Source organism: Cebus imitator, unplaced genomic scaffold (genome assembly GCF_001604975.1).
Source record: "Cebus imitator isolate Cc_AM_T3 unplaced genomic scaffold, Cebus_imitator-1.0 Scaffold36, whole genome shotgun sequence".
NCBI classification, from domain to species: Eukaryota; Metazoa; Chordata; class Mammalia; order Primates; family Cebidae; genus Cebus; species Cebus imitator.
Window position 1 is genome coordinate 6264748 of NW_016107351.1, and position 13944 is coordinate 6278691.

Here is a 13944-nt window from a genome sequence, read left to right on the forward strand (position 1 = left end):
GAAGGAAGGAAGGAAGGAAGGAAGGAAGGAAGGAAGGAAGGAGGGAAGGAAGGATTCTACCAAATACAAAATCACTAACTATAAAAAAAAAAAGATGACTTTGATTATATTAAAATTAAGAACTTCTTTTACCCGCCAAAAAACCATAAAGAAATCTAAAAGGCAAGCCACAAATTAGGAGATTTTTAACACATGTATAAAATTTATATCCATAATATATAAAGAGCTCTTACAACTCAATATGGAAATGATAACCCATATCATATGATGCCCATATCAATGGGCATCTCACCAAGATGAAAGAACCACAAATAAACAGGACAGGATGCTCAGCTCATTACATTTCAGGAAATGCAAGTTGCAACTATAACAAGATATCATCATGCCAGGCTTCGCCCTCAATCAGAATGTCTAACAGCCCTAAGCACAGGTGAGAATGTGACCCCGTGGAAACTCAGGCACTGAGTTGAGCCTCTGAATTGTACCAATCACCTTGGAGGATAATTCAGCATTATCTTGTAAAGCTGAATTTTCACTATGCCAAGACCCAACAACTGTGCACTAAGTCTGTACCCAGTGTGACATGTCCAAGAGTGCCCACCAGGAGAACGTTCAAAACCATTTTAAAAACAGGAAAAAATATCCACAGTCAGGAAAAACTGATACATAATTATGGCACATTCACACAATGGAATACTAGATAGAAGTGAAAATGAATGAAATAAAGCTACATGCAAGGACATGGATGAGTCTTTGAAACAGAGTTTGAAGGAAGCAAGTTTGCAGATCACATACAGTAGATACCATTTTCTCAAAGCTTGAAACCAGAATAAAACAAAAGCAAACCATAAATTGTTTATGGATACACTAACATGGAAAAAAAAAAAAAAACCCAAACACTTTTTATGAAAAAAGCAGGCTGGGTACGGTGGCTCACGCCTGTAATTCTAGCACTTTGGGAGGCTGAGGTGGGTGGATCGCCTGAGGCTAGGAGTTGAAGACCAGCCTGGCCAACATGGCGAAACCCTGTCTCTAGTAAAAATACAAAAATGAGCTGGGCATGGTGGCGCACACCTGTAATCCCAGCAACTCAGGAAGCTGAGGCAGGAGAATCACTTGAACCCGGGAGGTGGAGGTTGCAGTGAGCCAAGGTCACACCACTGCACTCCAGCCTGAGATGGAGAGAAATTCCATTTAAAAAAAAAAAGGAATAATATACACAAAGTTCAAGTTAAGGTTTCATCTGGGGAGGAGGCAGAGAGATCAGGGGACACTCTCAGGCAGATGTAGAGTCCTTGGTGACATTAAGTGGATGGCCACACGTGGGAGCTGATTTGACTCTTGTGTTTCACAGCATACTTTGCATAGACTTTTGTATGCATCAAATATGATATAACAACTATTAATAAAGAGAGAAAAATCTCCTGTATTCCTACATCCCACAGAAACAGTGGTTAAAAATAAACTCAGTCACACACATGCACTCTTACCTCCTTGACATCCCACATTCTCCGACTCACCCCCGTCCTGCCCTCAAGCACCCAGGGAAGCCTCTAATCACTGTCCTTCCACCTCCCACAGCATCCGAGGGACCCAGAAAGTCCAGCCCTGGATAAGGGATCGGTACCACCTACCCGCCACCCCCCTCACCCTCCACATCTTGCTGGTCTCCAGATCCTAAAACAGACCCAAGAAGAAGCCCAGTTCCAGAAGAGAAACCAAATCTCCCAGGATGGCAGACAGAGGGGACCCCACGTGCAGACACGGCTCAATTCCACAAGCCAATATGTGCCAGCGCCTGAGCAGAAACACCAGAGAAGGAGCCACGCCCTGGCCAGATAGCGCTATGCAAATACACTTCCCTGCTACCGCCCCCAGGACTGGGCAGGAGGAGGGGGATCAGGAGTGGTGATGTCCTGCAGAACACCAGGACGCCTCCCAGGGTCTCAGGACCATGGGACGTGCAGGCAGAGCAGGAGCTCCCAGGGAAGGGGTTCCCCTTCATCCCCTCCTGCCCACTCCATGCCAGTGGCTTTCCCCAGCACTCACCTCTGCAGCTCCTTCAGGGAGACTGTGACCCGCAGGCCATGGCCCAGGACATAGAGCGCAGCCAGAATGTCCGCCCACTGCACCATCTCCCCCAGGGGCCCGCCCTTCAGGACCCGAGGGCTGAACACGTCCCCAGACTCCTCTGTCAGGAAGCCGATGTGGACCAGGATCTGGGTTGATGGAACACAGAGGGTCAGCAGGCAGGAGTGGCAGCTCTCAGCCCTGCCCCCCAGGGAACCAGCCAGGAGACGAGCCGGCAGCAGACCCTGTCTCCAGGCTGGGCCCCAGCAGGTGATTTCTGGCACCAGAGTGACCAGACCAGGCATTGGGGACACGGGCGAACAAGATAGTCACGTGCTTGCCCTCATGGAGCTTATGTTCCAGATGGAAGAGGTAGACAACAGTGAACACAGACAAGAGATAATTTCATGAAATGATAAGGACTCTGAAAGAAATAAAAGGGCAATGTGAGAGTCAGGTAAATATCTACTGGGTGGATGAAGGAAGGGAGGGAGGGAAGGAGGGAGGGAGGGAGGGAAGGAGGGAGGGAGGAAGGGCGGGAAGGAGGGAGGAAGGAAGGGAGAGAAGGAGGGAGAGGGCGAGGGAAGGAGTCGGCAGGGGGAAGGAACAATGGAAGGATGAGCTAACAAAGCTCCCCAGAACATTCCCAGCTTTCCAGGCCAATCCCATGACTTTTCTGCCTGACATGAACCAGATGTACACAGAATGCAGGACCCCTTGGGAGCTTGTCATTCTGTCCCAACTTTGAAAAGGGCCAGGGGCCACCACCACAGACATCTACCTCGACTCTGCCATCCCCACCCCTCTCTCCCTCTGATCAAATTCAGAGGCCCACTACAGCTTGTTTGAAGACCTATTCTGTGTCGCCCCAGAAGCAGGCGCCCTGAGCTTTCTCAGCATCTGCAAGTGAGGGGTCAGGGGCCACAAACCTGCTTCTGGTCCCTCCAGGTGGCTCCCAGCTTCTGTGCCAGCCGCTGGGCAGCCAGCACCCACTGGGCTGTGAGCCTCTTGGTCCGCTTCTTCATGAAGATCAGGGACTCCTTCCCACTGCCCATCAGGTCCAGGAGGTGAGACAGGTTGCTTCGGAAAACTGCCTGGAGGGGTCCAGACCTCAGCTCTCTCTGCCCCTCGACCGGCGGCCGCCATCATTCCCCACTGGCCAGGGGACAGGGCCTGGAACCCTCCCATGAGCCTGGGGCCTGCTCCAGCTTCTTCCGCACTTTCTAAGGGGCTCATCGGCCCCTGAAACCAGGGAGTCCTGCCCTCCCCCTCAATACGCCCTCCCCAGCCCAGCTCTGACCACAAACCCCAGCCCTTCCAGGGAGATAGCTGATCACAGCAGTTCCCAGGACCCCAGCCACGACAGGGAGGCAGTGAGGGTGGTGGTCACAGCCAGGACTCTGATGGCAGGGGACAGATGTGGCCACCACAGCAACTGTGCACCTTGAACCCATTAATTCAACTCTAAACCCTAGATGCATTGTCCGTCAAATATGATCACACAAGAATGGCCAGAGCTTTAAGTGCAAATAAAGCGTCTAGACACAGAAAGCCCTCAGTAAGCGGCAGCTTCTATTACCACTATTCTAGTCCATTAAGGGGGCACGTCCAGGCCCCCCACCTGCCCCGCAAAGAGGCCCAGCTTGCCGGCATCTCAAAGAAAGTAGACAGGCCCCGGCAGGCTGTCCTCCCATCTGCAGCAGGGTGGGCTGGGATCTGCCCACACACCTGGCACAGCCACTCAGTCTCGTTACCCCAGGGCAACGGTTTCTGCCTGCTGTCCCTGAGGATGTCCAGCCACGCCAGCCCCTCACTGGCCCACCCACCTCCCAGGCCCACCTGGACTTTGGGAAGGGGCTTGGATGCCCTCTGGGCAGCCGTCTGGTTCCTCCAGGGCAGTGGGGGACAGAACCACTCGACCTCACTGAGGTAGATGAGGAAGGAACACTCGGTGCCGTCCACCCCGAAGAAGGCGTAGCAGGGGTCAGAGGTCCAGCGGGCACGCATCCACTGCAGAGAGGGCCAGGCTGGGCAGGGGGCCGCGCCAGCCCCACCGACCCCCAGGGGCTCCCCTGCACATGCACCCCCAGGGGCCCTGAGATCCCCCAGGATGGGCACCACAAGGCCCGCCCTACTGATGCAACAGGGCAGAGAAGAGATTGAACCAGGACCTGCCCGAAGGACCCCAGAGATGGCAGGGGCAGACCACCAGCCCTCAAGTCTGGAAAGAGGAGGGCCTGGGAGATAAAGCTGGCTTAAAGGTCTGGGGCAAAGAGCTGGGAGGCCTGGCTGTCTCCCTCTCCCTTTGGCCCCTGTCTCCCTGCTACTGGAGCAGGATTGGGCTAGAGGTCAAGGTCAGGGAACAGCCTCCAAGGCAGCCAGGGCTGGGGCCAGGGCAGGATCCACCTGCAGTGATCCCAGATAGTCACCCAGGGAGGGGTCTGCAGCACCACCGCCCACCCCATAGGGGGTTCAGAACCAGCGGGGAGCTGGCTTCATGGCTGTGGGTGGCTCCTACAGGGACAGACTTCCTGCAGCCCATGGTGGCCCCAGAGGCAGGGCAGGAAGACTCCGTCCAGCTGTTGGCTGGGCCAGGAGGATCGGGGACAGGGCGGCCAGGGCCACTCCTCTGAGTCTCTGGGGGAATCCACCTGCTGGTGTTGACACGTGGAGATTTAATCACTCGCTGAGAAAAAGCCCTGACCCCTGAGGGCGATGCCTCCTGGGGGATTTGGGATGATGGGTGGGGCGGATGAACTGACCAGAGAAGCTGTTTCCCTGAAGCTGGCCTCTGCCAGCTTGTGCCAGAGTTAGGGGCCGGGGCCGGGAACAGAGGCCCTCACTAGTGGACATCCCCGCCCCCCAGCCCCAGGCCTCACCTCCACCTTCCCGGAGCAGTCAGGGAACTTGGGGTCACTTGGCGCCTCACACTGGTCCCGCCCGCCTTCCGACACTGCACGAAGAGGTCACCTTGCTGAAGCCCTGGGTCCAGGGAGGAGGCCAGGGGGAGAGGCACAGGTGCGGGAGGCAGCTTCCCACACAACCCGCTGCCAGTTTCCCACCTTAAAGCTCACCAGCCACACAACCCACCCACAAGGTCACCCCCAGGCCTGGGCTGTCCCAGCCTCCTCGGGGGGTTCAGAAGCAGTGAAGAGCTAGTGTGCTCAGCCACCCAGCAGCTGCCTGGATGGGCAGACCTCAGCACCCACCCGAAAACATCCCCAGTGTTTTCTGAGGAGGCAGAAATGAGGTTTGCAGCCGCCAGCTCGCTGTTCCCCACATCACAGGGACTGGAGGGGCCACCCAGGGACCTTTCCCCAGGTAGCCTCACTCCTGGAACTGTGGACCCCAGAGGCTGAGACTCCAGGGACCGCCTCTGCCCTCTGCGCCCTCCTGCCGGGCTGGAGGGAGTGAACCCCCATTCCTCCTGCTGAAAGCCTAAGCTGGGGTCCCAAGAGCCAGGAGAGCTGCTGTCAGGAGAAGTCGTCCACACACCAGGTGTCCCACCCTCCCAGGGCCCACCCAGCACCCAGTTCATTGGCCCCCTCGGGCAGAGGGCACCCCGCGCCCGGAACCCACCCTTGCTGTGCAGGAGCAGGCTGTGTCGCAGGATCTGGTCCACCTTCACGGCGATGTCAGACACATTCTGGGCAATAGCCTGGATCCGCTCCATGAGGCCGGCCCCAGGGGGCATCCTAGGTGGGAGAAGCCAGAGGTGAGCAGCAGAACCGGCCAGGGTGACCTTCCCAGGAGGACCCCACTAGTAAGGCCCACAGGCAAAGGCAGCAGGCTCTACGGTGCCCCAGGCTCCCAAACCCTGACCCCGAGCAGACCGAACGGTGGGGAGGGGATCTGGCGAGGAGATGGAGCTGGCAGCCCACTCCATCCAGTACACACATTACAGACATATGGGAAAGCCCATACCTACACCTGTTGGTCACAACTTTATGTGTGCCCACAACTGCATGCATGATCATATCTGCACACGTGATCATATCTGCATGTGTGATCATGTCTGCATGTGTGATCATAGCTGCATGTGTGATCCTATCTGCATGTGTGGTCACAACTGTACATGTGCCCACATCTGCATGTGTGATCCTATCTGCAGAGAGGCCCTCATGAGTGGAAATCCCCCCCCTCGGCCCCAGGCTTCATCTCCACCTTCCCTGAGCAGTCAGGGAACATATCCTCATGTGCCCACAACTATACATGTGACCACATCTGCACGTGTGCCCACAACTGCACACACACCCATAACTGCATATGTGGTCATATTTGCATGCTTGCCCACAACTGCACATGTGCCCATACCTGCACATCTGACCCTATCTGCACGGGTCAGGCACGTCTGTGTGTTACTGCCTGTGTACTGAAGGGCAGTGCATGGGACTGAAACAAGCAGAGGAATTCCCTTCAAGGGTCTGGCTAGGTTCTGTCCAGGGACCACACAGGTGACAGAGGCTGTTTCCCAGGCACAGCCGGGCCTCTCCAAGTCTGTCTATTTCCTCCCAAGGGGCTGTATTGTGCCAAAATAAATTCCACCCACAGAAGTCTGGGAACTTGCCAGGTATTAAAACTCCAGTAAATTATCACTGGCTTCCTGAGAACAAATCCTTCCCAGGATCTTAAACGAGGTGACTGCCACCAACACAGCCCTCCACCTCACCACCAATACTAGTGTCGCTTTTAGTTTTAGATAATTTATTTCCTGTGTGATTACTACTCAGCTCTCAGGGACATTTATTAGCCATCATATGCAGAATTTATCTTGTTGCAAACTTCTATTGAGATGGATTCCCCTCGGCTGGCAGATCTGTTCACACAAGGCAGCCCTGGGGGTCTTTCTCCAGGAAGCTGCTTGCCTTTTTTTAACGTATTAATTTCGTTTCCTTTGATTCTCACCTCACCCCATGGCTTTGCAGGCCCATTTAAGCTCTGTTTATCCCTATACAAGATACTGGTCTTTATGGCTGCACATAATGGGAATTAAATGAAGGATGTTTCCAACATCCCCACCCTCCTCCTCTTCTGAGCCCAATGAGCTACCTGCCACAGAAGGGATGGTGTGACCCCTCAGCAGCCACCTGCCCTCTCAGCCACCCTCCCCTCCCACCTCCACCTTCCCTAAGGAGAGAAAGGGCCGTGGCCCCATACCCAATGGGGGACTAGTGAGGGTGACAGGTGGGGGCAACGCAGACACATACGTGGAGGGGATAAAAGGCAGATGATAGGAAAGGGGAACAAGCCCCCCAACTATACACATGCACACACGCACACATATGTACACACATACACATGCACACACACACGCACACACACACATGCACACGAGCATGCACACACATACACATGCACGCACACACATACACATGCGCGCACACACACACACATATGCACACACACATATGCACACACATACACATGCGTGCACACACACGCATGCACAACCCAGTCCATCCTCTCACTCTTTATTTATTTATTTTTTTGAGACAGAGCTTTGCTCTTGTTGCCCAGGCTGAAGTGCAATGGTGCAATAACAGCTTACTGCAACCTCCGTCTCCCAGGTTCAAGCTATTCTCCTGCCTCAGTGCCTCGGCCTCCCGAGTAGCTGGGATTACAGGCATGCGCCACCATGCCCAGCTGATTTTGTATTTTTAGTAGAGATGGGGTTTCTCCACGTTAGGCTGGTCTCGAACTCGCGACCTCTGGTGATCTACCCACCCTCGGCCTCCTAAAGTGCTGGGATTACAGGCGTGAACCACCGTGTGCCCGGCCCGTACTCTCACTCTTTAGTTCAGTGCCCAAGGCAAACTTTGACAAAAACAAAAATAAAACTTTTTAAAAATACCATCACTTTTGTGTTAGTTTCCTTGGGCAACTGAAATGAATTTCCACAAACCAGGTGGCATAAAACCACACCCATTTCTCCTCTGGCAGCTCTGGAGGCTGGAAGTCAGACAGCAAGGCAGCAGCAGGGCCAGTGCCTTAAGACTCCGGGGGAGCCTCCTCCAGGCCCCTCCCAGCTTCCGGGGATAGCCAACAGCCCTCAGTGTTCCTTGGCCCGCAGCTGCTTCACCCTGACCTCCGCCTCTGCCTTCACACGGCCTCCTCCCCTGTGTGCATCTGTGTCCATGTTTCCTCTCTTAACAAGAACACCAGCCACCATACCAGGACCCATCCAAACCCAGTAGCACCTCCTCTTAATTTTATTGTATCTGCAAACACCCTATCTCCAAAAAAGGTCACATTCACAGATTCTAGGGAACAGGATTTGGACATGGCTTTTTGGAGCACACAGTTCAACACACAACAGCCTTTGGTGAGACTGCAAAGAAGAAAGAGAAGAGACTTAAAAGCCAGCTGCTTCTTTTGCTCAAAAAGTCCTCAGGCAGAAGGAAGTAGGAGTATTTTTCATCCATCCAAAACTCATCAAGGTTCATTACCAGCACTGTACAAGAAGCTGAGAGGAAGCTCAGCTCCCTATAAGCTGTGTGACCCTGGGCAGGTCACTGAGCCTCTCTGTGCTCAGCACTCTCATCTTTTAAGACAGAAGAGCAGCTGCCATCGTGAGGACTGAATGAGGAGAGAGCAGTAAAGTGGGTGGCCCATGGCACCTGTGTGACATCAGCACTGTTTGCATTCGTGATCAGCACTGATATTGATGTGGCTGAAGCGGCAGCAACAGGGACTTGGGTTAGACCAGGGCACATCAACCTTTTCTCATTATTGCCCATCTAGGAGGTTTCTTAGATGTTTTTACCACTACTAAGATTGTTTCAAGAACTAGTGTTCACCCTTTTGGCATTGATGTGCTCCCACCAAGAATGCCTGGGTCCACCCCAGGAAGAAACATGACAATGTGATGTCTGCCAGGCTCTGAAATCGGTCCAGATGAAGACCATGGAGGTATTTTCCATGCTGGCCTACAGGGACAGGATGGATGTGCCTTTGACAGGAATGAATATTTTGTATATAAGAGAGAGAGAGACAGAGAGAAGGGATCTCACTCTGCCACCCTGGACAGAGGCTGGAGTGCAGTGGTGCGATCACAGCTCACTGCAGCCTCAACCTCCCGGGCTCAAACGATCATCCCACCTCAGTTTCCCAAGTAGCTTGGACCATAAGCATAAGCCACCACACCCGGCTATTTATTTTTTAACTTTCTGTAGAAAAATGTTGTCCAGGCTGGTCTCCAGCTCCTGGACTCGAGCGATCTTCCCGCCTCCGTCTCCCAAAGTGCTGGGATTACAGGCATGAGCCACTGCACCTGGCCTGGAATGAATATTTCAAGGACAGAGTGCAGAGGCAGGGTCAGGACTAGAGACCAGCAAGGGCAGGTGAGGGCGGGCTCTAGGGCTCCCATCATGGCAGGAGGCAGGCAAGGTGGAGAAAACACTGGGTGCCTGTCCTATCTTCTCACCAGAGACCCCAGGGCGCAAACAACCTATGTCGAGACAAGCCAGGGGCTCTTCCAAGTCAGCTAGAGACCTTGGAATGGACCCCAACGCATCTCAGCCCTTCCTGGAGGCACCTCTCCCTGGAGCAAGTGTCTTTTCCATCCGCCCTGCAGGAGCTAGGTCACTTTCTGAATCCCCTGCCCCACCGTGGGGTGTGGCTGCGAGTGGCCAGCCTGAAACCCTGAACGGAGTCCTGAGGCCTTGAGGACAGAGACTCAGCTTTCCTGTGTGGAGCCGGGCACTGCCCAGTGTGGAACCCATGCCCAGGGGCTCCATCACTGTAGGCTGAAGAGTGGCCCCAAAATTCATGTCCAGCCAGAAGTTCAGAATATGGCCATATGTAAGGGGTAAAAGACTACTCATAGGGTCCAGTGTTTACTGCTCAGGTGATGGGTGCACCAAAATCTCACAAATCCCCACTAAAGAACTTACTCATGTAACCAAACACCACCTATTCCCCAATAACCTAGGGAAATTTTTAAAATATATCTACGTGCAACGACATAGATGAATCTCAGAGTCACAACGTTGACAAGCCAAATAAAAAAGATTATTAGCCAGGTGTGGTGACTCACACCTGTAATCCCAGAACTTTGGGAGGCCGAGGCGGGTGGATCACCTGAGGTCAGAAGTTCAAGACCAGCCTGGACAAAATGGCGAAATCCATCTCTACTAAAAATACAAAAAGAAAAAATTAGCCGGGCGTGGTGGCAGGCACCTGTAATCCCAGCTACTTGAGAGTTGAGACAGGAGAATCGAATTGCTTGAACCCAAGAGGCGGAGGTTGCAATAAGCTGAGATTGCACCACTGCACTCCAGCCTGGACAACAGAGCAAGACTCAGTCTCAAATAAAAAAGATTACGTACTCTGTGACTCCATTTATGTGATGTTCAAGAACAGGCAAAAGTAACACTGATAGAATCAGAGCAGCAGTTAGGCTTAGGGGCCAAGAATGACTTGTGCCGAAGGAACACAGGAAATCTTCTTGTGTACTAGAAATATTCTATGTAACCTAATCTCAGTAGGTGACTGTCCATATGTAAAACTCCATCAAGTTCTATCCTTAATATTAGTGTACTTAATGAAAAATATACCTCAATACTTTCTTTTTGGGGGGACGGAGTTTTGCTGTCATTGCCCAGGCTGGAGTACAATGGCACAACCTCCGCCTCCTGGGTTCAATTGATTCTCTTCCCTCAGCCTCCTGAGTAGCTGGGATTATAGGCATGTGCCACCACGCCCAGCTAATTTTTGTATTTTTGTTAGAGATGGGGTTTCACCATGTTGGCCAGGCTGGTCTCAAACTCCTGACCTCACGTGATCCACCCGCCTCAGCCTTCCAAAGTGCTGGGATTACAGGCATGAGCTACCATGCCTGCCCAATAAACTTATTTTTTAATAAACCAAAAAAAAAAAAAAAAAAAAAGAATGTGTTCTTACTTGAGACTAGGGTCTTTGCAGGTATAATTAGTTCAGATGAGGTCATACTGCATCAGGCCGGCCCTAAGCCCAATGACTAGGGTCCTTCTAAGAAGGCCACATGTGGACATCCAGCGGGGAAGGCTACGTGCATGACAAAGGCAGCAGAGAGTAGAGAGAGGCGTCTGCAGGACAAAGAACGCCAGGCACCGCCAGCATCTGCCAGGAGAGCCAGGAAGGGCAGGGAGGAGTCTCCCTTGAGCTTTGGAAGGAACACGGCCGTGCTGACAACCTATTTTCAGACCTCCTGTCTCCAGAACTGGGAAGGAGTAAATTCCTGTTGTTTTAAGGCATCTGGTTTGTGGTCATTTTTTACGGCAACCCTAGGAAATGAAGATAACCACCATTTGCAGAATTGAGGGGAAATGGTTTTTAATCTATCACAAAAGGGAGTCCAGGACCGGGCCCAGAGGCTCACACCTGTAGTCCCAGAACTTGGGGAGGGCAAGGCAGGAGGATCACTTGCACCCAGGAGTTCGAGACCAGTCTGAGCAACAGAGTGACACTCTATCTCTATAAATAATTCTTTTTTTTTTTTTTTTTTTTTTTGAGACGGAGTTTCGCTCTTGTTACCCAGGCTGGAGTGCAATGGCGCAATCTCGGCTCACCGCAACCTCCGCCTCCTGGGTTCAGGCAATTCTCCTGCCTCAGCCTCCTGAGTAGCTGGGACTACAGGCACGCGCCACCATGCCCAGCTAATTTTTTGTAGTTTTAGTAGAGACGGGGTTTCACCATGTTGACCAGGATGGTCTCGATCTCTTGACCTCGTGATCCACCCGCCTCGGCCTCCCAAAGTGCTGGGATTATAGGCTTGAGCCACCGCGCCCGGCCAATAATTCTTTAAATTAGCTGGGCATGGTGGTGTGCGCCTGTGGTCCCAGCTACTCAGACTGAGGCAGGAGGATTGTTTGAGCCTGTGAGGTCAAGGCTGCAGTGAGCCATGATCACACCACTGCACTCCAGCCTGGGTGACAGAACAAGACTTTCTTTCAAAAAAAAAAAAAAAAGAGAGAGAGAGAGTCTAGGTTCTCCTGTATGCTCCTGCTGTCAGGAAGTTCTTTTCACCAACCATGTTCCTCTTGGTGAAGGCCACGCATTAATTCTCCTGCCGCTCTCATAGGAAAGAGAGAAATCAAGGGATTCCCCGGGTCAGTGATTCTCCATATTATTCAGGGACATTATTCAGGAATATACTGGAAAGAGTGAAAGCCTGGGAGTCAGAGGTCCTGGGTTCAAATCCTGGCTACACTTCACAGTTGCGTGATCTTGGGCAACTTACATAACCTCTCTAAACTCAGGCTTTAACTCCTATGAAATCCGAGTAACAGGGTTATTGTGAGGATTAGCTGTGAGGCCAAATGTAAAGTACTCAGCACACAGAGGGTGCTCAATACATGCTCAAATGTAAAGCATTCAGCACACAGGAGGTGCTCAATACATGCTCGAATGTAAAGTACTTAGCACGCTGGAGGTGCTCAATATATGCTAAAATGTAAAGTATTCAGCACACTGGAGGTGCTCAATACATGCTCAAATGTAAAGTACTTAGTACACAGGAGGTGCTCAATACATGCTCGAATGTAAAGTACTCAGCACACTGGAGGTGCGCAATACATGCTCAAATGTAAAGTACTCAGCATGCTGGAGGTGCTCAATACATGCCCGAATGTGAAGTACTCAGCATGCTGGAGGTGCTCAACACATGCTCAAATGTAAAGTATTCAGCACACTGGAGGTGCTCAATACATGCTCGAATGTAAAGTACTCAGCACACAGAAGGTGCTCAATACATGCTCAAATGTAAAGTACTTAGCACACCGGAGGTGCTCAGTACAGGCTTGAGATGCTTTTGCTCCCCAGGGACAGCAGTCATTCCATTCCTGAGAGGAAGCATCATACGCCTGACTACAAAGCAAAGCACTTTACTTTTTGGGGGATTCAGCAATTTTCCTACGACAAGCATGTCTGCATAAAACCTATCGCCAGCACAGGCTTTAAATAGTGCAGATGGCATCTGTCTGATCTAACAAGTTCAACTTGTTCAAAACAGAATTACCCGGCATCACTATTATTACACTGGACTTCGCATTTGCGTGGCCCTTTCTATTTTCAAATAACGTATGATTAGGCTTCTCTCCCTGAGAGGTTTTTCTAAAAGTGACAGTAAAAGTAGATGTCATAAAGCCTCCAACCACAGCAGATGTATGACTGGGAAATGCCTGGTTGGAAGAGAAAGGGAGGGCTGGACCAGGGAGATGGCGGACAACAGCCTTCAGCCGACGTGGTCTGAGGAACCCAGGGCCTCAGTGTGGTCACTGTGGGGTGGGCAGCACCAGCGCTGACTTCTCCACCGGGGCCAGGAGGTGCAGGCCAGGGCCCACATTGCTTTTAGGGGCCCTCAAAAATGTGTGAATTTCTTTAAAAATCAGGGGGCAACAAAACCCTTGTAGATCAAGGAAAATGTTTTAATATGTGATATTCATTCTCTACAACATTCTTTGCGTAGGAACAAAAGAAAAAAAAAGTGATATTCATATATTATAAAATACAGTCTTTGCGATGGGCTAAATTATGCACCCCCTCAAATTCACATGTTGCAGCCCTATCACCCAATAGCTAAGAATGTGACTTTACTTGAAAACAGGGTCCTGGCAGATGTAATTCGTGATGACATGAGGTCATTCTGGAGTGAAGTGGGGCCCTCATCCAGTATGACTGGTGTTTTTATCAAAAGGAAATTTGATCTGAAACTTGCACACAGAGAGAACACCATGGAAAGACTAGAATTGTGCTGCCATCAGCCAAGGAACTCCCAGAAGCCTGGAGTGGGGCCTGGAACACATCCTTCCCTAGCACCTGCCTGCTGACGCCTTCATCTCACACTTCCAGCCTCCACAACCATGAGACAATCGATTTCTGTCGTTTAATCCAGTG

The 13944-nt window shown here is 51.8% G+C and overlaps 1 protein-coding gene across 3 annotated transcripts in view; it reads right to left on the bottom strand.

Annotated features, from left to right (window-relative positions):
* Positions 1-13944, bottom strand: part of MGAT5B (alpha-1,6-mannosylglycoprotein 6-beta-N-acetylglucosaminyltransferase B) — an 86676-nt gene that overhangs the window by 44604 nt on the left and 28128 nt on the right. For all 3 annotated transcript variants that reach the window (XM_017525045.2, XM_037737237.1, XM_017525044.1), the window contains 5 exons: positions 5650-5765; positions 4950-5023; positions 3910-4080; positions 3000-3164; positions 2050-2219 (listed from right to left, as the gene is read on the bottom strand). In XM_017525045.2, the coding sequence (XP_017380534.1) occupies positions 2050-2219; positions 3000-3164; positions 3910-4080; positions 4950-5023; positions 5650-5765 (696 nt within the window). The remainder of the gene's footprint in view (positions 1-2049; positions 2220-2999; positions 3165-3909; positions 4081-4949; positions 5024-5649; positions 5766-13944) is intronic.